At 54.0% G+C, this 24,231-nt stretch overlaps 2 protein-coding genes across 6 annotated transcripts in view; both read left to right on the top strand.

Annotated features, from left to right (window-relative positions):
* The window catches only part of NDRG4 (NDRG family member 4), an 81,715-nt gene extending 72,520 nt beyond the window's left edge, over positions 1-9,195 (top strand). For 4 of the 5 annotated variants that reach the window (XM_029075575.2, XM_029075574.2, XM_029075576.2 and 1 more), the window contains 4 exons: positions 315-350; positions 942-993; positions 4,534-4,572; positions 5,655-9,195. In XM_029075575.2, coding sequence (XP_028931408.1) covers positions 315-350; positions 942-993; positions 4,534-4,572; positions 5,655-5,809 — 282 coding nt within the window. In that variant the 3' untranslated portion in view covers positions 5,810-9,195. The remainder of the gene's footprint in view (positions 1-314; positions 351-941; positions 994-4,533; positions 4,573-5,654) is intronic. The other variant, XM_016228315.2, reaches the window with a different exon arrangement.
* Positions 9,196-11,762: 2,567 nt separating this feature from the next.
* SETD6 (SET domain containing 6, protein lysine methyltransferase) lies at positions 11,763-23,170 on the top strand. The gene is made up of 8 exons (XM_029075148.2): positions 11,763-11,989; positions 18,103-18,247; positions 18,378-18,519; positions 19,427-19,621; positions 20,158-20,278; positions 20,535-20,715; positions 21,139-21,281; positions 22,350-23,170. Exons 1-8 carry the CDS (start codon positions 11,786-11,788, stop codon positions 22,653-22,655), a joined length of 1,437 nt encoding a protein of 478 aa, XP_028930981.1. The 5' UTR covers positions 11,763-11,785; the 3' UTR covers positions 22,656-23,170.
* The last annotated feature ends 1,061 nt before the right edge of the window (positions 23,171-24,231 follow it).

Consider the following 24,231-nt stretch of genomic DNA (forward strand, 5'->3'; position numbering starts at 1 on the left):
CCCAGGCGACCAGGCCTTAGGCAGGCAGCAGCTCTCACCGGAGGGGAGAGGGAGGCCCAAGTGAGAGCAGCATCCCTTAGGGCATCTGCACGTTCATTCCGGGGCTGTTAAAGCCAAAATCAAGGCAGGGATTTAGCCGGGCCCCAGAAGGACTGGGGACTCAGGGCATGCCCAAGGTTCTGTGCCCCCTCCGCCAGATTGGAAGGGAAGACAGTCTGGTTGGCCAAGCAGCCCAGGAGTCCAGGGTGTGGCTCTCCGCCTGTCTCCGGGACAAGCCCGGGCTCCATGTCTAACTGCGATTTCTCTCCCTGCAGATGGCTGACTCCGGTGGACTCCCACAGGTCACACAGGTGAGAACTTTTCCCCCTCCCCTAGAGAGATAGATGAGAAGCAGGGCTCCCAAATCCCTGCGTCTTCCCCTTCCACCCAGCTCCCCTCCTTCACCACGTGCCTCTGCTCTGTGTGGTGATTCCTCAGCTCCAGGATGCAGATGAGGATGGCCTCTCGGGCGGAGAAGTCGCTCAGCCTGACGGATAGAGCACGGACCTGGGAGTCCGAAGGACCTGGGTTCTAGTCCCCGGGTCCGTGTGGCCTCGGGGCAGGTGTCTTCCCTTCTCTGGGCCTCAGTTACTTCCTCTGTAAAATGGGGATTAAGACTGTGAGTCCCATATGGGCCTCGGACCGTATCCAACCTGATTAGCTTGTGTCTACCCCAGCACCCTGCACATAATAAGCACTTAACGGATACCATGAAAAAAGGGTGTCTGCCTTCTGGGACAGGCAGGGGAAGGGAGAGGCAGTGGACATCCCATCAGCTCATCAGCCTCCCCAAGGAGCTGTTCTTGGGTGAAGTTGCAGGAGGGGCTGTAAGCTATCTCTGGACCCCAGTGACCAGGGGCTCAGCTGGCTCTAACGCAAGTGTGTCTCTTCCCCTCCCACAGCCTGGGAAACTGACAGAAGCCTTTAAATATTTTCTGCAAGGCATGGGCTACAGTAAGTGCAAACCTCCACTGGTGGCGGGGCTGGGGGCGGCTGGTGGTGCCCGGCAAGTTGGAGGAGGGAGGGAGGCCGGGAGGGATGGGGTCCCTCCGTGTGGGCGGGGAGCCAGGGGCAGAAAGGCTGGTGAAGGACCCTGGGTAGATGCGTGCGCAGAGTGTGCAAGTGCGCAGAGACCTACAATCTCAGTGTCTCCCACTGGTTTGGGGAAGCTGTGAGAGGATGAGTGTATTTGTGTGCCCACGCGTGTATACACACACAGTAAATTGTAAATATGCATCAGTAATTGGAGGGAAACTTAAGTTTTTGCCTTTGTAAATTACTAATTTTATATGTGTATATACATCTATATATATATATTTGTGATTATAGTTTATAAATTACTTAGTCATATTAATGCCTGTCTCCCCCTCTAGACTGTAAGCTTGCTGTGGCAGAGAACGTGTCTGCTAATTCTGTAGTTTTATACTCTCCCAAGCGCTTAGTACGGTGCTCTGCACATAGTAAGCGCTCAATAAATATGCCGGATTGACTGATTGATTGTGTATGAGTGGATGATGTGTTGTGGGGAGTGGAGAATACAGGCAGGTGCCCAGAGATGAACCTGGGAAGGCTTCCTTGTTGTCTGGATACCCAGCTATCTTTCTGGTTCCTCATGCAAGAGTGTGGTGAGGACTTGAGGTGGCATGAACAGCTTTTCCCTTACACTTTGAGCGGGAGACCTCTCTTGTGCTCTCTCTCTCTCTCTCGTGCTCTCTCTTGTGCTCTCGTGCTCTCCTCTCATGCTCTCACACACTCACGGTCTCGTGCTGTCTTCATGCTTCCACCGCTCTCACGCTCTCGCACTCTCCCGTGCTCTCTTTCTCGCTCGTTCGCTCTTGCCCTCTCATTGCCCTCTCTGTTTTAAGAGATGACGTTACGGGCCTACCATGGGCCGTAGGCGGAAAGTTTGTCTTTACTGCGTGACTCCCAGGGAAGCAGAGTGGGAAACCAGAGTAAAGGTGTGGGGCCCAGGGAGCAGGAGACCATTACCAGTAGGTTTGTTCGGGATCCCCTGGGGCAACATGAGAGCCGCATAATTTCAGCCTTGGCTCCCGGAACCCACCTTGGGTCTACCTCTCCGGTTCTTCGTTTCCTGATCAGGATTGCGTATTCTTGGCTTGACTGGCTCTTTGGATGTCGCGGTCCTCTTGCCTGCTGGATGCTCTGCCAGGGAGGAATCTGGGTTTGCTTCCACGTGAGATCAGCTTATTCCATGGAGAAAGATTGCTTCAGTTTAGGAAGCACTTAAGGTGCCTTAGCGAAAGCCAAGACATGGGGCAGGGTACCAAGGAAGTAGTGTCTGACCCTTGGCCTAGGGAATGATTTGAAAGGTCCCGCAGAGAATAAAAATAAGGAGGGAATGAGGAGGAGTCTAGGAAGAAGATTTTGGAGGTGCTTTCATTCGCATGCTCCTGTTCTTTCCTACAAATGTTCACCTGTTCCCCACACCCCGATCAGTGATCGTTGGGTCAAACAGGACCCGTAGCTCTAGTAGTCGATAGGCCGCCTTGAGCGTTCTGCAATTCTACATCCCAGAGGATCCCACGTGCTCACGGTTTGCTGTTCCACTGCACTTCCGGTCCAGAAGGCCTTGTGCATTTACCAGCCTGAGGACCGCCCCCTGCCCCAACCTCCCTGGTGGCAATCCTGTCATCAAAGCCACAGCTGGCCTACTTTTACCAGTTCGCCCAACTCTCGCCCAAGTCCTGCCCCTAGCCTGGAACACCTTCCCTCTTAATATCTGACAGAGAACTCCTCTCCCCATCTTCAAAGCCTTATTGAAGGCCCATCTCCTCCAAGAGGCCTTCCCTGACTAAGGCCTCCTTTCCTCTTCTCGCACTTCCTTCTGTACTTGCTGCCCTTATTCATCCCCCACCGCCAACCCCACAGCCCTTATGTCCATGTCTGTAATTGTATTTATATTATTGTCTGTCTCCCCCTGTAAACTGTAAGCTCAGTGTGGGCAGGGAATGTGTCCGTTATATTGTTATGTTGTCGTCTCCTCAGCACTTAGCACAGTGCTGTGCACCACAGTAAGTGCTATAAATATGATTGACTGACTGACCTTGTGACTATGGACCCGCTGAATGGATCCATAGGAATTCCAGTTGGAAAAACCCAAATGGAATCCACACCCATCACACCCATCCTCTCATTGCTCTTGGCAAACCGGGCACTGTCTTCATCACACTGCCCCCTCCCCCTGCAACGCCCCACACCTTTTTGTCACTCACACATTGTCCCCACCCAGGGTTCAACAAAGCGCCATTTAAAAATAAGTAACCATTCTCCCGGGTTTTATAAAGCATCGGCTTATTTATTCTCACAATTCTAACATTTAGGGGAGAGAAGGTATGAGCTGCATTTCCCTGTTGGGGAAACAGGCCCGGGAGTTGGTGACTTCTCCAAGGTCACCTAGAAAGTCATGACCTGGACCAGAATTAGAACCCAGGACTTTTTGTCCGCCTTCCCAGTGGTCTAACCTAGGGATGCAGAGTGGCCTAGTGAAAAGAGCACAGGCCTGGGAGTCAGAGGACCCAGCTCCGCCACTTGCCTGCTCCGTGACCTTGTGTGAGTCACTTAAATTCTCTGTGCCTTAGTTCCCTTACCTGAAAAATGGGGATTCAATACCTGTTTTCTCACCCACTTAGATGGTGAGCCCCATGAGGGACCTGATTATCATGTGTCTATCCCAGTGCTCAGTTCAGTGCTTGGCACACGGTAGGCCCATAACAAATACGACAATTATTATTCTCTAACCTATCAGGTTGACTCACTCTAAGAGGCAACAGTGAATCCAGAGAAACAAAAAGTCGCTGTGGAATCATTGGCCTTAGAGAACTCTAAGAGAAAAAGACTTGCGTCTGCCGGGAAGCTAGTGAAGTGCAGGGCTGCCTGCAGGCGGAGCTGAATGAAGCGAATGCTGAGAGCCTGGAATTTTAAGCCACCAAGGATAAATTTGAAAGCCAAGAGAAAATGACGGACTGGGCTCTGGTCACTTATGTCAGGATGTGCCTCAGTTCCCTCATCTGTAAAAATTGGGGATTGAGACCGTGAGCCCCATGTGAGACATTGACTGTGTCCAACCTGATTAGCATGTCTACCCTAGTGCTTAGAATGGTGCCTGGCATACAGTAAGTGCCTAATAGATACCCTAAAAAAACCCAAAAAAACCTGGCATCTTCCTCTTTCCAACAGAGAGAGGAGTGGGATTTCACATTCTCTCCCTGGAAGAGCAATTTTCTGCCCGGCCCAGCTTCCCTGCCACTGAAGCGTCCGGAGCGGATGCCATGGTCGAGAACTCTGCGGCCCCGGGCTAGTTCTTCGGGGGCAGCCGTGGGAGCTCAGTGGGATCGGGGCGCATTCCATCCCGCCTCCCGTCCATGTCTTTCTTTCTCCGTCCATGTCTTGGCCGGGTCATTTGACGAAGTTCCTCAACCCGTATTTTGTATCCCCCCTGCCCCTTCTTCTCTCGCTCTCTGTCTTCTCTCTTAGTTGCGTACCTGAAGGACCGAAGGCTGAGTGGCAGCGCAGGTAGCCCCCCTCTCTGTCCCCACCTGCTCCCCCGCGTCCATCCACCTGCATGTACCTTGTCTCCCCCCCCACTTCCGTGTGCATTGCCGTAAGGAGGCCGTGTCTTGCTCCGGTCCCGCCCCCACTGCTCCCCACAAGCTGCCGCCACCCCCTCGCCAGGGAATCCACCAGAAGATCCCCTCTATTCGGTCTGTTCGGCCGGGAGCTGAGAGGCCGCTGCTGCCCGGGGGGTGACCTCTGGCCGGCCCCGGAGAGGAGGCCGAAGAGCAGAGGCTGGTCCGGGCTGTGGTGGGGGTGGGCATGGGGATGCCCAAGGAGATACCTTTGACTCCTTAGGTCCCCAGGCTTTCAACAAGTAGGGGTCTGAGGCTGCGTGACCAAAGGATTCCCTTTCTGCCTTTTTTCCCCCCCGGTTGTGGTGGCGGGGGCTACCGGCCTCTCGCGTCCATTCTTTGCTGCGAAAGGAGAGGCTCTAGTGAGCCTCTCAGAGGGCTCTCGGATGCGGAAAATGGAGTCTCACTAGAGCAGCTGCACCAGCTTCACTCAGGCCCAGGATGGAAACAGTGAGGGGCCCCAGCTGAGAAACCCAGCCCGGTAGGGCGGTCCGATGCCCCCAGGACGTCCGTCGGTGCTCTTAAGCGGGCCCGAGGGCCCTCTCTTCAGGCTTAGTGTCTCCTATCTCCGTTCCTTCGGGACTCTTGGGAGGCCGGGGCAGCGGGGACAGAACTGTGGTCCTCCCTGCCCTCCCACCCCCCACCTCTTGCTCCCATCATCCCACTGTCACCAACACTGCATGTCCTAGGCTCGAGCGAACCGAGAGCAGCTACCAGGAGCGGGCCCGGAGGCCCCAGGGAGGGGCCTTGACACCAGGAGCCCGGAAACTCAGGACCGGCACAGCTGGCCGCTTCGCTTGTGTGTGTGGGTGTGCGTGTGCGTGCGGTGTGCGTGCAAGCGTGCATGTCCGCCTGCCCTGGCCTCCCGCTGGCATCACTCTGACACTGATGCCGTGTGTGTTTTCTCTCTCTCTCTCTCTGTCCTCCCGTCTCCCTCCCTGCCTGTCCCGGTCGGCTGTGCGCCCACAGTGCCCTCCGCCAGCATGACCCGCCTGGCCCGTTCCCGCACCGCCTCCCTCACCAGCGCCAGCTCGGCGGAAGGCAGCCGCCCCCGGGCTTGCACCCACTCGGAGAGCAGCGAGGCCATGGGGCAGATCAACCACACTATGGAGGTGTCCTGCTGAGGCCCCTCCCCGGCCCCCGCAGGCCTCCCCCTGCCTCGTCCCGCATCGAGTCGCCATCCAACCGCCATTCCGGGCTCACGCCCACAGTTCCTTTGTGTTGGGGAGGGGAGCGGGGGGGATTAGTTCTCTTTTGTTTAAAAAAAAAAAAGAAATGTAAAATATCCTAAAAAGGAGGGGAACCACCTTAAACGCCAAGCCAAACAATCTCCAGAGCCCTTTTTGAGGTCGCCGGGGGAGACAGGGAACTGAGATGGAGTCCTCCCCTGTGGCGCTTTGGCCAGCTGGGGCTCCGGGGAAGGGAGTCTTGGGCGAGTCGGTGCTGCCCTTCCTCCAGCGGCCTTGTGCCTGTGGCTCCTCAGCCTCTCTCCAGGGACAAGGCCCCGGGACTGTAGGAAGTCAACCACAGTATTTGAAGGCGATTTCCCGGCCCCCCTTGGTTATTTTCTCAGTTCTGGGCCGAGGGAAACGGGGAGGGGGAAGCCCTGAAGTTGAGCTACGTAGGAGGCCCCCGTTCCGTGTGGCAAGCTCGTTGACAAGTGCCCCGATATCCATTCTCTGAGCACTGGGGCTTTTCCCAGGCCTCGATCGGTTCTCAAAGCTAAACCTCTCTCCCCGAGGCTCGAGAACCCGGAGCGCGGAGTAAAGATTTGGGGCTGACGGCTCGCTTTTCCCAAGGATCTCTTCTTCCTCTTCAGGCCCGGAGCATCTTTGAAACAGGAAAGGGATGTGATGGGTGGAGGAAGTGACATAACACAGGGGCCACAGTTTGGTTCCATTTCCCCCCAAAACCAAGCCAGGGGGAAGACTCCCATCTAGCTGAGGGAAATGGATGTGAAATCCAAAAAAAAAATTATCCATCGGTGGTTCAGAAGTGTGGGATTTTGGTTCGTTGTATGAAAGGTCAGAGAGAGAGCCAGGAAAGAACCAGCTACTGAGAGAGTTCTGAGAGGAGGTGCCCTGTCCTTAGTACTCCAGTATCCCCTGCTCCCCACCAGGCATTTATTTTTTTATTTTGTTGCATAAACGACAATCAACAGTAACCAAAAGGACGAACCCGCCCGCACCTCCTCCTCGACTATCTTTTCCTCAACCCCGATCTGCCGGCAGAAGCTGAAAGCCGATGGGGAGTGGACCTCGGGCTGATAGAGGCCCTTTTCTTCAGCTGTGTCTCGGCCCTGGGGCTTTGGGTTTCCATCTTGGATTCGCTGACCCTCAGGGCACTGCCAATCCACCTGGCTAGGTGAGAAAAGTGAGGCGGGCCCCTGACCTCTTCCTCCACCCTCCCTAACTCCTTCCCTGCCAACCCCAACCCACGGGGCTTCCAGAATAGAGGTCAGATTAGGAAACCATCTCCCTGCTTAAAGAGCACTGAAAGAGCGAGTGCAGGAAGGGTCCCCGCTGAAGCCAGAGTGGCCCTGTGAGGGGCAAACTGATCTGGTGGGAGCTGCCTCGTGCTGCAGGCTGGGAGTCGAAAGCCCAGGTCAACGCCATGTGAGACGTAGGCCAACCCACTGGTGTTAAAGTAACTCGGGCAGCAGGGTCCAAACTGGTTGGAGTAAGTACAGGTTGCCGCCTCCCCTCCCTCTCTCCTTCATGCTCTCTTGGACTGGGACTGTGCGGCTCCGCTGTTATTCAGCTGGCCTCATTCCTCTCACTTAGCCGCCAAGGTAGAAAAATGTGCAGGTGTTTCTCCTCCTATACGTCATCCCCGGAGATTGCCTGCCTGGAACTGCACCCGGCCTAGAATTCTCAAGGTAAGGTAGGTGCCGAAAAATGCCTCCCCGGATCCAGAACAGGCAGAAAGCCGGGAAAATTTGGGGTGTCGGGGGGAAACGACCTTCTACTCGGTAGGTCTCTTCCACTGAGTTGTAGTCTCCCACTACTTCTTTCTGACCACTTTGGACAAAGCATCCATCAAGGCCTTGATCCCTTCTGAGGGTGTCCTAGAGCATTCTCCTTGGAGGATCAGGAAGCCCAAGCGCCTCTGTGTCCTGAATGCTTGGGAGCACGCGGGGCCCTGGAACGGTCTGGCTCTTTACACAGAGGCAGTGAACGTCACCAAGGGGTTTCAGTCACCGGAGCTGGGAGTCGAATAGAACCAAGAAGCAAGGGGCAGTGGTGGGTGGGGGTCAGCCTCAGGATTTGACCCAAGTACTAATCACTTTTCTAGATCCATCTAGAAATGGGCACACCCCCCCCCCCCAGCCCAAACACCTCGGCCCAGTGACTAAAGAGTTCTTTTTTTCCCTTTGGAACTTGGAGAAGAAAGGCGCCAAGGAATCCTCTTCCTGAGGCAAATTAATGGAAACTTCAATCTTTCCTCATGCAAACTCCTGGGGTCGGCCTAGCTTCGCTAAGGCCAGAGGGTGTCACGGAAGCTGGCGCGATGGAAAAGGGAGAATTTAGGAAGTGGATGGGAGGAAGCCAGGGACTGTAGGGAAGGGAAAGCTAACCACCACCGCTGCCTGTGGATCTCAGCCGCAGCACCCATCGCCATCCAAGAGAACTTCTGCTGTCACGCCCCTGGACCCCGCTGAACTTCCACCTCCACGGGGCTGGGCGGCTTCTCCCTCTCCGTTTGGCTACGGTGAACAGATCGCATCGCAAGTGGGTTGAGTGGGTAGGTCTTTGGCATCCCTTCATTAGGTGGGAACGGGGAGAGAAAATTTAGAAGTTCATTATACCGGAAGCCTAATGTAAAAGGAAGTAAAAAGAGGTGGAGGGTAATGGTAAACAGGACAGGGTCTTGAGCTTCATGCGTCATAGGTATTTTTTAGAGGACGAGTGTCTGAATGTGTGCTGGAGACACAAAAACACACACACGCACACAAACACACATATACATACACATACATCCGCAGACCGACTCTACCCACATTAGGTAACTCCATCTAAATGGTATTAAGGCATCACTGACCATTCTAGAAACTATGTGGTGTATCAGTTTGTTTCCAACTCTGTTCTCCCGTGCGCTTCCTTGGGACATTAAATGTGAATGTTTGAAAAGCTGGTAGAAAATGTACTTTTTACTGTAGATAGCGCTGCAATTTTCCTTGGTTTTTTGGTGTGTTCTTTAAGATGAGCTATCTATAAATATCTATACATAATATATATATCGGGTCCCCACGTGTGGTTTCTGAAGGTGGTCTGACTGTATCTGTCAGTTTGCTTTTCCTTTCAGCCAAGGTGAAAATTAATTGATTTCCTACTTTCTCCTATGTACAAGGTGAAAAACCTATTTTTGTGTTTTTATGGAGGTTGACGCTATGAGTTGCATTGATGCCATGAGATTGAGACGACTAAAATGTAAAACAAACAAAAACCTTCGTCGGTGTAGAAAGAATTAACTGTGTTGAAAACCAATAAAGAAACTAATAAGAATGTGACCGTGAGAGGGTCTGGCGTGCTCAGAACGGGCGTCCCTTGGTCCAAAGATCGTGAAATCTGAGATTCCAAGGCTAGAGAGATTTTTTTTTTTACCTCTTCTAAAAGAAAGTGTCCCGCAGGCCAAAACAGAAAGGGACACCCTTCCATCTCGAGGTGACAAGCCGCCAAAATCAGCTCCTTCAATGATGAATAATGGACCTCCCCCGATGTCTTGAAGCTCACCGGCAGCCTGGAGAGCAGGAACCCTTTGCAGAACGGTCTCTAGATCAACCTGGACAGGGACTACTTTTTTTTTTTCCTCATACTTGTTAGGCACTATGTGCTAGGCATTGTAGTAAATCCTGGGGTAGACATAAGATAATCAGGTTGGATATAGGCCACGTCCCAAATGGGACTCCAGGTTTAATCCCCATTTTACAGTTGAAGTAACTGAGGCACAGATTAGCAAAGTGACTTGCCCAAGCTCACACAGCAGACAAGTGGCAGAGCCGGGGTCGGAACCCGGGTCTTCTGACTCCTGGGCCTGTGCTCTTTCCACTAAGATCAGGCTGTTTCTCTCCAAGATCTCCGGATGAGGAATCTCCTTTCTTCTTTCTTCACCGTCATTATCATCATCAGTATAAGTTGAGCGGAGACTGGTTTTTAGGCATTTTAAGGGGCGCAGAGAGTATTCAGAACAGAAGCTCTTTGAGTAAGGGTTTTGACAGCATAGTCAAGGACACAGAAAAAGCATTTGGGCTGCATACGGAAGACCATCGGGCCAGTTTACTGAGTGCTTGGGTTCAGGGAACATAAAACATTCATTCATTCAATCGTATTTACTGAGCCCTTACTGAGTGCAGAACACTGTACTAAACACGTGGAAAGTACAGTTAGGCAACAGATAGAGACAATCCCTACCCAGCAACGGGCTCACAGTCTAGAAGAGGGGAGACAGACAACAAAACAAAACAAGCAGACAGGCAACAATACCATCAAAAGAAATAAATAGAATTATAGATGGATACACATCATTAATGAAATGAATAGAATAATAGAATGAATAGAAAACATGATCCCTGTCCCCTTGATTATTCTATTTCTTTTATGGTATGTGTTAAGCGCTTCCTTCGTTCGAAGCGGTGGGGCAGATACCATTGTAATCAGGCTGGACAGAGTCGATGATGTCCCACACGGAGTCCAGACTCAATCCTAATTTTCCCGATTCATTCATTCAGTTGTATTTATAGAGCATTTACTACGTGCAGAGCGCTGGACTAAGCACTTGGAAAGTACAGTTTGGCAACAGATAAGGCCTATGTCTACCCAGCAACGGGCTCACAGTCTAGAAGGGGGCAGACGGACAACTAAACAAGTAGATAGGCATCAATACCATCAAAATAAATAATTATAGATATATACACATCATTAATGAAACGAATAGAATAATAGAATGAATACAAAACATGATCCCTGTCTCCTTGATTATTCTATTTATTTTATGGTATGTGTTAAGCGCTTCCTAGGTTCTAAGCGGTGGGGCAGATACCACCGTAATCAGGCTGGACAGAGTCGATGATGTCACACGGGGTCCAGACTCAATCCCAATTTTCCAGATTCATTCTTTCAATCCTATTTATTGAGTGTTTACTACGTGCAGAATGCTGGACTACGCGCTTGGAAAGTACAATTTGGCAACACAGACAATCCCTACCCAGCAACGGGCTCACAGTCTAGAAGGGGGCAGACAACTAAACAGAACAAGTGGACAGGCATCGATACCATCAAAATAAATAGAATTACAGATATATGCACATCATTAATGAAATAGAGTAATAGAATGGATAAAAAACATGATCCTTGTCCCCTTGATTATTCTATTTCTTTTATGGTATGTGTTAAGCGCTTCCTATGTTCTAAGCGGCGGGGCAGATGACCCGTAATCGGGCTGGACACAGTTCATGTCCCACACGGGGTCCGGACTCACTCTCCATTTTCCAGATTCACTCATTCAATCGTTTTTATCGAGCGTCTACTATGTGCAGAGCGCTGGACTAAGCGCTTGGAATGGACAATTCGGGCCAAAGAGAGAGACAAAATCCCTGCCCAGCAAGGGGCCGACAGTCTAGAAGGGGGAAGACCGCCAGCCAGGCAAAACAAAATACCATCGTCAAGACAAATAGAATGGTGGAGACGCAGGCCTGGTGAACAAAATCAATCGGGTAATAAGAGATACGCATTCAGTCGTATTTATTGAACGCTTATTATGTGCACAGCACTGTAGCAACAGCTTGAAATGTCTAAACGTGCACGGTGCCGTGAGGCCCGGGGAAGGGAAGCGAGTGGTTCGAGGTCATCCAGCAGCCAGGAGGAGGAGGGGATTAGAACCCACGACCTGAGCCTCCCGAGGCCGGGGTCTCGGCGGCAGGCTCGGGTCGGTCTCCGTGCGGGATGGTCCTCGAAGGCGGAGGACGGCCTGGCCGGGCCCTTCCCGGCCCCCGTAGCGGCCGCCTGGGCGGGCGGGGCCCCCGGCCGGAGGGCGGAGGGCGGAGGGCGGGGGCGGAGCGCGCATGCGCCCCAGCGCCGGCGGCCGGGACCACGTGGGCGGCCATGGCCACCCAGGCCAAGCGGCCCTGCCGGTCCTCGCCGCCCCTGACCTCTGACCCCCCGCGGGGCCCGGGGCCTGCCCCGCAACACCACGACCACCACGAGGAGCACGAGGAGGAGGAAGAGGAGCAGGAGCAGGAGGGGGCCGGGCCCCTGCCCGCCTTCCTGCGCTGGTGCCGCCGCGCGGGGCTGCAGCTCAGCCCCAAGGTGAGCGCACACCGGCCCCGCCTCTGCCTCCCTCCCTCTCTCTCTATTTCTCTCTGTCTGCCCCTCTTCTTCTCTCTCTGTCTGCGTCTGTCGCCCTGTCTGCCCCTCTTCTTCTTCTCTCTGAATGTGTCTGTCCCTCTCTGTCTCTGCTTGTCGGTCTCTGTGTCTCTCTCAGCCTGCCTCTCTTCTTCTCTCTCTGTATGTGTCTGGCTCTCTCTATCTGTCTCTCTGTGTCTGTCTCTGCTTGTCTGTCTCTGTGTCTCTCTGTCTGCCTCTCTCCTCTGTCTGGCTCTGTCATTCTGTCTCTCTCTCTGTCTGTCCCTCTCTGTCTGTGTCTCTGCTTGACTGTCTCAGTGTCTCTCTGCCACTCTCCTCTGTCTGGCTCTTCATTCTGTCTCTCTCTGTGTCTGTCCCTCTCTGTGTCTGTCTGTCTCTGCTTGTCTGTCTCTGTGTCTCTCTGCCTCTCTCCTCTGTCTCTGTCATTCTGTCTCTCTCTGTGTCTGTCTCTCTGTGTCTGCCCCTCTCTGTGTCTGTCTCTGCTTGTCTGTCTCTGTGTCTCTCTGCCTCTCTCCTCTTCTCTGTGTCTGTCTCTGTCTCTCTGTGTCTGCCCCTCTCTGTGTCTGTCTCTGCTTGTCTGTCTCTGTGTCTCTCTGCCTCTCTCCTCTGTCTCTGTCATTCTGTCTCTCTCTGTGTCTGTCTCTCCTTCTTTGTGCCTCTCTATTTCTATCTGTCTCTGTGTCTCTCTGCCTCTCTCCTCTGTCTGTCTCTGTCATTCTGTCTTTCTTTGGGTCTGTCTCTATCTGTCTCTCTGTGTCTGTGTCTGTCCCTCTCTGTCTGTGTCTGTCTCTGCTTGTCTGTCTCTGTGTCTCTCTGCCTCTCTCCTCTGTCTCTGTCATTCTGTCTCTGTGTCTGTCTCTCTCTGTCTCTCTGTGTCTGCCCCTCTCTGTGTCCGTCTGTCTCTGCTTGTCTGTCTCTGTGTCTCTCTGTCTGCCTCTCTCCTCTGTCTGTCTCTGTCATTCTGTCTCTCTTTGGGTCTGTCTCTATCTGCCTCTCTGTGTCTGTCCCTCTCTGTCTGTGTCTGTCTCTGCTTGTCTGTCTCTGTGTCTCTCTGTCTCTCTCCTCTGTCTCTGTCATTCTGTCTCTGTCTCTCTGTCTCTCTGTGTCTGTCTCTGTCCCTCTCTCTATGTCTATCTCTGCCTCTGTCTGCCTCTGTGTCTCTCTGTCTCTGCATCTCTCTGCCTCTCTCCGTCATTCTGTGTCTCTCTCTGTGTCTGTCTCTCTCTCTCTCTGTGTGTCTCTGTCTCTCCCTATCTCTGTGTCTGTCTCTCCTTCTTTGTGCCTCTCTATTTCTATCTGTCTCTGTGTCTCTCTGCCTCTCTCCTCTGTCTGTCTCTGTCATTCTGTGTCTCTCTCTGTGTCTGTCTCTATCTGTCTCTGTCAACCTGACTCTCTGTGTCTCTGTGTGTCTCTGTCTCTCCCTTTGTGTCTGTCTCTGCTTCTGTCTGTCTCTGTGTCTCTCTATTTCTCTCTGTCTCTGTGTCTCTCTGTCTCTCCTCTGTCTGTCTCTGTCATTCTGTGTCTCTCTCTGTGTCTGTCTCTATCTCTCTCTCTGTGTCTACCTGTCTCTCTGTGTCTGTGTATGTCTGTCTCTCCCTCTCTCTGTGTCTGTCTCTGCCTCTGTGTCTCTCTATTTCTCTCTGTCTCTGCGTCTCGCTGCCTCTCCTTCTCTCTGTGTCTGTGTCTGTCATTCTGTGTCTCTCTCTGTGTCTGTCTCTATGTCTGTGTGTGTCTCTGTGTCTCCCTCTCTGTCTGTGTCTGTCTCTCTCTGTCTCTCTATCTCTGTCTGTCCCTCTGTCTCTGTCCCCCTCTCTCTGTCTCTGTATCTGTGTCTGTCCCTCTTTCTGTGTCTGTTTCTCTGTCTCTGTCTGTCCCTCTCTCTCTGTGTCTGTCTCTCCCTCTCCCTCTGTGTCTGTCTCTCTGTCTCTGTCCCTCTTTCTCTGTGCCTTTCTCTCTCTCTCTGTCCCTCTCTGTGTCTGTCCCTCTCTCTCTCAGTGTCTGTCTCTCTGTCTGTGTCTGTCTCTCTGTCTCTGTCCCTCTCTGTGTCTATCCCTCTCTCTCTGTGTCTGTCTCTCTGTATCTCTCTGTATCTCTCTCTATCTGTGTCTGTCTGTCTCTGTGTCTGTCTGTGTTTGTCCCTCTCTCGCTGTCTGTCTCTCCGTGTCTGTCTCTGTATCTGTCTCTGTGTCTTTCTGTCCCTCTCTGTCCCTCTCTGTCTATCCCTCTATCTGTGTCTGTCTCTGTATCTGTGTCTGTGTCTGTCTCTCTGTATCTGTTTCTGTGTCTCTTTGTCCCTCTCTATCTCTCTATGTTTGTCTCTGTATCTGTCTCTGTGTCCCTCTCTCTCTATCTGTGTCTGTCTGTCTCTGTATCTATGTCTGTCTGTCCCCCCCCCCCCCATGTCTGTCTGTCCCTCTCTCTCTATCTATCTCTGTCTGTGTCTCTCTCTCTATCTATCTCTGTCTGTGTCTCTCTGTCTCTTTCTGTCTCTGTCTCTGTAGCTACACCACCACTGGTCTGCTGTGTGACCTCACACAAGTCACTTCACTTCTCTGCCCCTCAGTCCCCTCATCTGTAAAACAGGGGTGAAGACTGGGAGCCTCACATAGGACAACCTCATTACCTTGTATTCCTCCTCCCCCCCCGCAGCGCTTAGAACAGTGCTTGGCACATAGTAAACGCTTAACAAAATACCGTCATTATTATTATATTCGGGGGGGGGGGTGGTCCTGTATTTATAGTGGAAAGAGTACGGGGTTGGGAGTCAGAGGTCGTGGGTTCTAATCCCGGCTCCGCCATTTGTCAGCTATGTGACTTTGGGCAAGTCGTTTCGCTTCCCTGGGCCTCGCTGACCTCATCTGTAAAATGGGGTTGAAGACTGCTGTGAGCCCCACGTGAGACAACCTGATTACCTTGTATCTACCCCATCACTTAGAACAGTGCTTGGCACATAGTAAGCGCTTCACAGATATCATCATTATTATATATGGGGTGTTGCGGGGGGAGGGGGTCCTGTATTTATATATAGAGAGAGAAGCAGTGTGGCTCAATGGAAAGAGCTCAGGCTTGCGAGTCAGAGGTCGTGGGTTCTAATCCCAGCTCCGTCACCTGCCTGCTGGGTGACTCTGGGCAAGTCGCTTCACTTCTCTGCCCCTCAGTTCCCTCATCTGTAAAATGGGGATTAAAACTATGAGCTCCACATGGACCAACCTGATTACCTTGTATTCTCCCCCAGCGCTTAGAACAGTGCTTGGCAAATAGTAAGCACTAAACAAATTCCATTATTATTATATATAATAATTGGCTTAGTGGAAAAAGCACAGGCCTGGGTGTCAGAAGGTTATGGGTTCGTTCATTCAATCCTCTTTATTGAGCCCTCGCTGTGTGCAGAGCACTGTACTAAGCACTTGGAAAGTACGGTACAGCAACAAACAGAGACATTCCCTTCCCCCAATGGGCTCACAGCCTAATCCTCCCTCCGCCACTTGTCTGCTGTTTGGCCTTGGGCGAGTCACTTCTCTCTTCTGTGCCTCAGTTACCCCATCTGCAAAATGGGGATACAAAATGGGTGGATACAGGCAAATCAGGTTGGACCCAGTGCTTGTCCCACATGGGGCTCGCAGGCTCAATCCCCATCTGACACATGAGGGGACCGAGGCCCAGAGAAGTGAAGGCACCTGCCCAGGGTTATACAGCAGGCAAATGGCGGGGCCGGGATTAGAAGCCATAACCTTCTGACTCCCAGGCCCGGGCTCTATCCACTGCACCATGCTGCTTCCCATAATATATGTATGTATATACATACATGCATATATTCATTGTCGTATTTACTGAGAGCTTGCTGTGTGCAGAGCACTGTACTAAGAGCTTGGGAGAGTACAAAAGAGCAATAAAGAGAGACAAACCCTGCCCACAAAGGGCTTACGGTCTAGAGGGGGGACTGTATCCAACCCAGTTTACTTGTAACCACCCCAGCGCTTAGTACAGTGCCTGGCACTTAGTAAGCGCTTACCATGTACCATTATTATTATTGTATACGCACATATACATATACATGCGTATGTATTTGTGTGTGTATATGTATATATACGTATACAGATATGCATATATGATGATAATTATGGTATTTGTTAAGCACTTACTATGTGCCGAGCACTATTCTAAGCGCCGGGGTGGATACAAGGTAATTAGGTTGTCCCACTTGGGCCTCACAGTCTTAATCCCCGTTTTACAGATGAGGGAACTGAGGCACAGAGAAGTGAAGTGGCTTGCCCAAGGCCAACATCAGACAAGTAGCGGAGTAGGGATTAAAACCCACATCCTCTGACTCCCAAACCCGTGCTCTTTCCACTAAGCCACGCTACTTCTCCGTATATATGTGTGTGTATATATGTGTGTAAGTATGATAATAATTACAGTACTTGTTCAGTGCTTACTATATGCCAAGCACCATGCTAATCGCTGGGGTGTATTAAGTGCCATCGAGTTGTTTCCAATTCTTAGCGACTCCGTGGATAGACTTTCTCCAGAACGTCCCGTCCTCCGCCATAATCCGCGGCCCTTCTAACGGTTCTCCCGTTAGCGTCGTTGTGGTTTGGTCTGCCTCTTCCGCGTTTTCCCTGGACTTTTCCCAGCACGGGTTAGGGTTAGGTTTCTTCTCCAGAGAATTAGTCCTCCTGCTGATATGTCCAGAATATGCTGATCCAAGTTGAGTCCCAAGACCACTTTGGCTTAATTTGCCCTAAAATCCGTTTGCTTGTTTTTCGGTCCGACCGTGGTATTCGCGGAAGCCGTCTCCAGCACCCCATTTCAATAGAATGGGTGTGTTTTCTATCCTGTTTTTTCATCGTCAAGCTTTCGGAGCCATACGCTGTCGCTGGAAACACCGCAGGACGGACAGTTTGTGCTTATGTGGCAATTCTTACACCAGCACATTTCATGGCTTTTTCCAGGCTCTTAATTGCACCTCTTTCTAACGTTAACGTGTGGCATATTTCTTGACCACTAGTTCCTCTATTATTGATGATCGATCCCAGGAGAGAGAAACTGTCAACTATTTCAATCTTCTGTCCATCCACTCCAAGTATGTGTTAAAGCTTCCAGTCGTCATGATCTCTGTTTTCTTGACATTCAAATGTAGGCCCATCTTTTTGCTCTGTTCCGTAACTTTTAATAATAATAATATATATACATATACACACGTGTATATATATGATAGTAATTATAGTTTTTGTTAAACACTTACTATGTCCTAAGCACTGTTCCAAGTGCCTGGGTAGATACAAGGAAATCAGGTTGTACGAGGGAACTGAGGCACAGAAAAGTGAAGCGGCTTGCCCAGGGCCACACAGACCAGTGGCAGAGCCGGGATTAGAACCCATTTCTTCTGACTCCCAAGCCCATGCTCTTTCCAATAAGCCACAGTGTGTGTGTATATGTGTGTGTTTATATATGTATCTAGAAGCAGCATGGCGGAGTGGCTAGAGCACCGGCCTGGAAGTCAGAAGGACCTGGGTTCTAGATCCAGCTCTGCCACGTGTCCGCCGGGGGACCGTGGGCAAGTCCCTTCACTTCTCTGGGCCTCAGTGACCTCATCTGTAAAATGGGGATTGAGACCGTGAGCTCCATGTGGGACAGGGACTGTGTCCAACTCGATTTGCTTGTATCCATCCCAGCGCTTAGTAGAGTGCCTGGCACATAATAAGCCCTTAACAGACACCGCAATCATTATATATACGTGTGTGTGTATTTTGGACACATCGTCAGGAGGACTGATTCTCTGGAAAAGACACTAATGCTAGGAAAAGCCCAGGGAAAACATGAAAGAGGCAGACGAGCAGCTGGATGGACAAGAGACCGTAACAACGAGAACGGAAGAACCGTTAGGTTACGGATTATGGCGGAAGACAGGAAGCTCTGGGGAAAATGGATCCATAGAGTCGCTACGAAGCGGAAACGACTCAGCGGCACTTGATGATGAGAATAAGTATCGGGGCAGGGGTTCGCGGCCCCTGACTTGACCGCCCTTTTCCTCCCTCCTTCCCCGGCCGCGGCAGGTGACGGTGAGCCGGGTGGGCACCGTTTCCGGCTACGGGATGCTGGCGCGGGAGGACCTGCAGGGGGGAGAGCTGCTGTTCACCGTGCCGCGGGCCGCGTTGCTGTCCCAGCACACGACCTCCATCCGGGCCCTGCTGCACAGAGGTGAGGACGCGAGGCCCGGGCCGGAGGGGTTCCCGGCGGGATCGCCCCGGGGGCCGTCACCGGGAGGCCGGCCCCCTCCCGCCCATCCCGTGGAGGCCCCGGGCTGAGTTTGGGAGTTGTCGTTGTGCAGAACGCCAGGCCCTGAAGAGCCAGTCGGGTTGGGTGCCCCTCCTCTTGGCCCTGCTGCACGAGTACCAAGCCAGCGACTCGCCCTGGCACCACTACTTCTCTCTCTGGCCCGACCTCAATGACCTGGACCACCCCATGTTTTGGTGAGACGCTCAGCCGCCTTCCAGGCGTTTGGGGGCGGGAACTCCGCAGCGGGGAGGGCCGAGGATGGGAGGATCGGGCGAGGAAGAGATTCCGGGCCAGGGTGGCCGAGCCTCCCCAACCCGAGAGCCGCCGGCCAAAAGTTTCATGTGGCCGAGGGCCGCGGGTCCGAAAACGTGCCTTCAGCCGGATCGGCGAGCGGACTTTCCCCGGGTGGACGGGAGGAGGCTGGAGAATGGGAGGATGTCCCGAGGAGAGGCACGGTGAGGGGGGATCTGGGCCTGGGCTCTCCACCTCTTCCCATCCAGGGCGCCGCCAGCCACCGAAAGGGCTGGACCGGCGGCAAAATAAATTGGAAGCCGCACAACAAGGTGACGGGCGACTTGGCACCAGAGCTAGCATGTGGCCCGGAGACAGCCTGGGGCTCCTGAGGCGACTAGCCGTTTGCCTCCCATCCATCCCTGAAAAGGCCCACATAAGCAGGGAAAAAGATGGTCTGGTGTGATTTTTACAGGGATAATTTGTAGGGGAAAGGGCCCCGACTGTCAGTCCTCCACAGCTTCCCGGGCGAGCAGTTGCTCTGAATCCGTCGCATTTATTGAGTGCTTACGGTGTGCAGAGCGCCGTGCTACGTTGGGGAGAGCGCAGTATAACGGAGCGGGTCTCCGTCCCCAGAATTCACCCACTGAAGGCTGAGATGGGGGATTCTAAAGGACAGACATTCCCGGGGAGGTGCTGGGCAGGAATCGCCTTCCGCAGCAACCCTGCAGTTTAGGATCTGGGAGCTCCGGGAAGAGGCCCGGAGCTGGGGGTTGGCGCTCGGCTCACTTGCCACCCTAAACTGGGCGTCCCTCTGGCGCAGTAGGAGGAGCCCAGGACCGCGCGTATGCGTGTGTGTGTCCTTCACAGGCCCAAGGAGGAGCGGGGCCGGCTGCTCCAGGGCACTGGTGTGCCCGAGGCGGTGGAGAAGGACCTGGCCAACATCAGCCACGAGTACAGCAGTATCGTCTTGCCCTTCACGGAGGCCCATCCCGATCTCTTCCCCGCCGGCTCCTGCTCGCTAGAGCTGTACTGTCGACTGGTGGCGGTGGTCATGGCCTACAGGTGAGGCGCTCCGCGGACCTCTTCGGGGGCGCAGGGAGGGACCCGGGGGGTCACGGAAACGGGGTGTCGGGGCCGAGCCTCCGTCGGAGCCGCCACCCCCCGAGGGGGTGGCCCCAGCAGCTCCGATCAGACCCCGCTGCCGGCAGGGGTGAGGGTGAGGATCAGGCAGCGGCCGGAGACGTTCCCGAATTCAGCACTCCCCCGGAACTCCGGTCGCCGCGGTGGTTCATGTTGTCGTCCCGGTTTTATCGTTTCCTCTTCCCTGGGGTCCCCGTCGCCAATCTCCTCCGTCTCCCCAGTTCTCATCCTTCAACCGTGAGCTCTTTTGGGGGCCAGGGAGTGTCCGGTTTTTAACGAACGGTCCTTGGCGCGTCGTAAGCGCTTCACGAGTGCCGTCATCGTTATCATCGATGACCTGTTCTTCCCAGCGCTTCGTACGGCGCACGATAGGTGCTTAGTAAATCCCGTTGAACCGAAGAGCCCCCGCCTCCCGCTCGGTCCTGGGCTCGGCCCGACGTTCGGTTTCTGCCTGGCAGTTTCCAGGAGCCCCTGGAGGAGGAGGAGGAAGACGAGGAGCCTAACCCTCCGCTGATGGTGCCGGTGGCGGACATCCTCAACCACGTGGCCAACCACAACGCCAACCTGGAGTACGCCCCGGTGAGCGGGCGACCCTGGGGACGGAAGGGCCGCCCGTCCACCCGGCTCGCTTCCTGCGCGCCGGCGGGGGCCCCGGGGCCCCCCCGGCCGAGAAAGGCCACCCTGCGGTCGTGCCCCCCACGGGGACGGGGTGGGTCGGACCCGATGGCCGGGTCCCGGGCACCTGCCCCCGGCGCGGAATTCGCCGGGCCTTCGGGAGAGGGCGGCGGTCCTACCGTCCCGGCCGAGCGGTACCGACCCCTCCACCCCCCCCCAGGAGTGCCTGCGGATGGTCGCCACCCGGCCCATCCCCAAGGGCCACGAGATCTTCAACACCTACGGGCAGATGGCCAACTGGCAGCTGGTGCACATGTACGGCTTCGCGGAACCCTATCCCGGCAACACCGACGACACGGCAGATATTCAGATGGTGACGGTGCGGGCGGCCGCCCTGCAGGGTGAGTCCCTTCCTCTGGCACCCGGGACCGGGACTCGGCCCGCTTTTCCTTCGTCTCCTTACAGATGGGACGACTGGGACCTCTGTCTCGCTCTTACTACGGGCCGAGCACTTTTCTAAGCGCCGGGGCGCCTTCAAGGTAACGGGGTCGGACGCGGTCCCCGTCCCGTACGGGGCCGCTCACGGTCTTAACCTCCGTTTTATGGATGAGGTGACTGAGGCCCAGAGAAGTGCAGGGACTTGCCCAAGGTCGCAGAGCGGGGATTGGAACCCACGTCCCCTGCCCCCCAAGCCCGTGCTCTCGCCGCTAGGCTAAGCCGTCTCCGCCCCCCCCCCCGGCTGCCGGGGGGACCCTGAGGCGGGATGGGGTTGTGGGGAGGTGGGGGTCGGTGCTCGACTTTCCTTCGGCTGGTTTGCCGAGCAGGCGCCGAGACAGAAGCGGAGAGGCAGTCGGTCCGCGAGCGCTGGGATTTCCTCTGCCAGTTGGAGATGGTGGGAGAGGAAGGCGCCTTCGTGATCGGCTGGGAAGAGGTGCTGACCGAAGAAGAGCTGTCCGCCACGCTCAAGGTAAAGGGCTGGGGCTTCGCTTGGGCAAGCAGTCGGACGGCCTAACCGGCTGTCGGGGAACTCGTCTAGCTCCCGAAGCCGCACCCCTCCCCGCCCCGGTGTTTAGTACAGTGCCCGGCCCGTGCTAAGTGCCTAACGAGTACCACGGTTACTCGGTGGAAAGAGCACGGGCTTAGGAGTCAGAGGGCATGGGTTCTAATCCCGGCTCCGCCAGCCGGGTGACGGGGCAGGGCAATTCACTTCTCGGTGCTTCGGTCGCCTCGCCTGTGAAATGGGGATTAAGAGTGTGAGCCTCACGTGGGACGGCCTGAGTACCCCGAATCGACCCCGGTACTTAGAACAGCGCTCGGCCCGGAGTAAGCGCCAACAGATACCAACATCGTCATCATCATCATCATTCGGCCCCTCTGGGCTCGGCGATGTTCCCCGTGGCCTTGTTTTGGGTCGGAACTGGCTGGCCAATCTCAACTCCAGGTGGGTTTGGGTCTTGGCACTCCCTCCTGCATTCAATTTCCTTGTTATGGATTGTAAGCATTTACTATAGGCCGGGCACTGTTCTAACTGCTGGGGTAGTTCCAAGCTAATCAGGTCAGACACGGTCCCTGTTCCACAGGGGCTCACGGTCCATCCCCGCTTTACAGGCGAGGAGACCGAGGCATAGAGAAGCGATTTGCCCTAAGTTACACGGCGGCCAGCTGTCATCCTTCAGGCCGTTTCTACCAGAATCACAGTCCGGATCCCCCCATGCTGCCGTCTCCAGCTTCCGCCGCCCCGAGATCCTTCTGGATGGGAGAGCGTTTTGGCTGAGGGCGGAGAAGCAGGTGTACTCTTCCACCTGGGGCAGCGACGCCCGTCTGCCCCCTCACTCTTTCTTCCACCGAGCGGCCGTGGGCCCCCGGAGCCCTTCGGCCACCGGTAGGGAGTTGAGGAGTTCTGCGTGGCAACGTGAGCTTACCGGCCACGGGACTCCCGCGGACTGGAGAGGCAGTCAGGCCGCCGTCTTTAGCCACGTCGGCTGACGAGATTTCTTTCCAGCAGCTACCTTCGCCTCTCCCTCTCTCGCTGCAGGTACTGTGCATGCCCGATGAAGAGTTCAGGGAGTTTAAGGAGCACGAAGGCTGGGAGGAAGACGACGACGACGGCTTGAACCTGACCAGCGAGAGCATCCCCAAACTCAAAGCCTCGTGGCGGAAGCTCCTCCGCGACAGCGCGCTGCTGACGTTGCGGTCCTACGCCACGGACCTGAAAGCCGAGCAGGATCTGCTCGGCGACCCGGCCGCCTACGCCCGGCTCGGCCCCAGGGAACGGCAGGCCTTGCAGGTTCGCTATGGCCAGAAAATGATCCTGCACCGACTGTTGGAACTGGCTAGCTAAGGGGGACCGTGCCTGAAGTGAGTTTTTTTATATGTACATAGTCCTTGCAGCTGTTACCTTACAGGCGTATAAAGTTCTCCTCTTGGCCCCTCTACACTCTACTTCTCGCCGGTTCCGGCTCAGGTCCCAACTCCCTCACGTGAGCCGGGAGGGGGTAGGTTAAAACCTGGGCGGCAGTGGTCCGAGTCGGTGATTCCACCTCAGGACACCTTCCGTCACAGAGAGGGATTTTGTCAAACGGCCCAGGTTAGGAAGCTCGAGGCCCTTCCGTCCTCCTCCGCCCCCCACCTTTCGTCAGCCCGTCCCGTGCCGGAAGAAACACGGGAAGGGTAGGAAGTGGGACGACCCCCTACCTTCTGCCGGGCTTCCCTGCTCCCCGAACTAAAAGTACGGCCTTGAGATGAGGACACAAGGCTGACGTTTGCTTAACTCGCCCAGACCTCGCCTGTTACGGGTCCAGATGAGATGGCACCGGCCCTTTCGGAACAGAAGGGCAAATAAATCCACGGACTCTACCCGCTTCCATTCATTTATTTACATCTGCGGCTTACTTGGCTGGTGATTCTGAACGCCACTTATCAGGGACGTAGGAGAAGGGAAGGTGAGCCCAAACTAGTCAAAAAAACAGTTGCGCCAGTGTGCTCCCAGGCCTACGGCAGTCCGGAATTAGATAGGGGCCCGGGGCGAAAGAATTCAGACCTCTTTGGCTGTCCGGAGAAGTGACTGTCCACTTTTGCCTTTCCTGCCATTGCTGGCTGCTACTGAGAAAGCCACAGTGGACCAGATTGCATGTCATGACTTTAATGTGTAACTACAGTATGCATACATACAAGAAGTGGGAGAACTAAAGCCCAGGAACTAGAAAGGCTACAAAATACAACACGTGGACCAATACATTTACAAAACATTCAAAATCCTTACAAAATGGGCTGTATTGGTCCTTTGTTCTTTTTACAAACTTAGACTGTGTGGCTTCGGGGAGTAAGGAATGGGAGCAGGGAGGAGGGGGAAGGCAGTTCAGAGATATATATATATTTTTTTTTTCTCTCCCCACAAATTTACAAGTGTCAGGAAAAAATAAAGAAGCTATGGGCCTGGTCTGGGTTCCTTTAATACAAAGAGCTGGCCCTGTCCCAGAGGGCCCGAGGTGCATCTTCTCCAGCAGAAACGAGAAGCTGTTCCACTGCAGCTCTCCCTGCTGTCAGCTTTTGAGGGAATCAAAAATGAAACCCGGAAGGAAGAAAAAACAACCCAAACCAAAAAAAAAAAAATACCCATTGGACCTTAATCCCAAATCCTCCCCCACCCTCCCCACATTCCATAGTATCCCATATTCCAACACATCCACATTTTTTTTTTTAAACAACTTAGTGATTTAAAGGTCCCCTGTCGACAGAAAAGAAAAAAATAAGTTACATAATATTTAAACTGGCTTTTCAATATTCTTTGGGAGTCCAGGAATGTCAGGACAAGGAGATCTGCCCCAGACAAGTGCTTGGCATCAGCAGCTGCCCCTTTCTTACAAGCTCGACAGGTGCCAGTTTAATCCCCCTGCCTTTAAACACAATTTGCACAA

This window comes from Ornithorhynchus anatinus, chromosome 11 (assembly GCF_004115215.2).
Source record: "Ornithorhynchus anatinus isolate Pmale09 chromosome 11, mOrnAna1.pri.v4, whole genome shotgun sequence".
Lineage (NCBI taxonomy): Eukaryota > Metazoa > Chordata > Mammalia > Monotremata > Ornithorhynchidae > Ornithorhynchus > Ornithorhynchus anatinus.

Bases quoted from the DNA above. Each gene is read 5' to 3' on its own strand.
- SETD6 (XM_029075148.2), top strand. From the start codon at position 11,786: ATGGCCACCCAGGCCAAGCGGCCCTGCCGGTCCTCGCCGCCCCTGACC. The intron at 18,248-18,377 runs GTGAGGACGCGA...GTCGTTGTGCAG, and splicing joins CCGGGCCCTGCTGCACAGAG to AACGCCAGGCCCTGAAGAGC. The intron at 20,716-21,138 runs GTGAGTCCCTTC...TTTGCCGAGCAG, and splicing joins GCGGGCGGCCGCCCTGCAGG to GCGCCGAGACAGAAGCGGAG.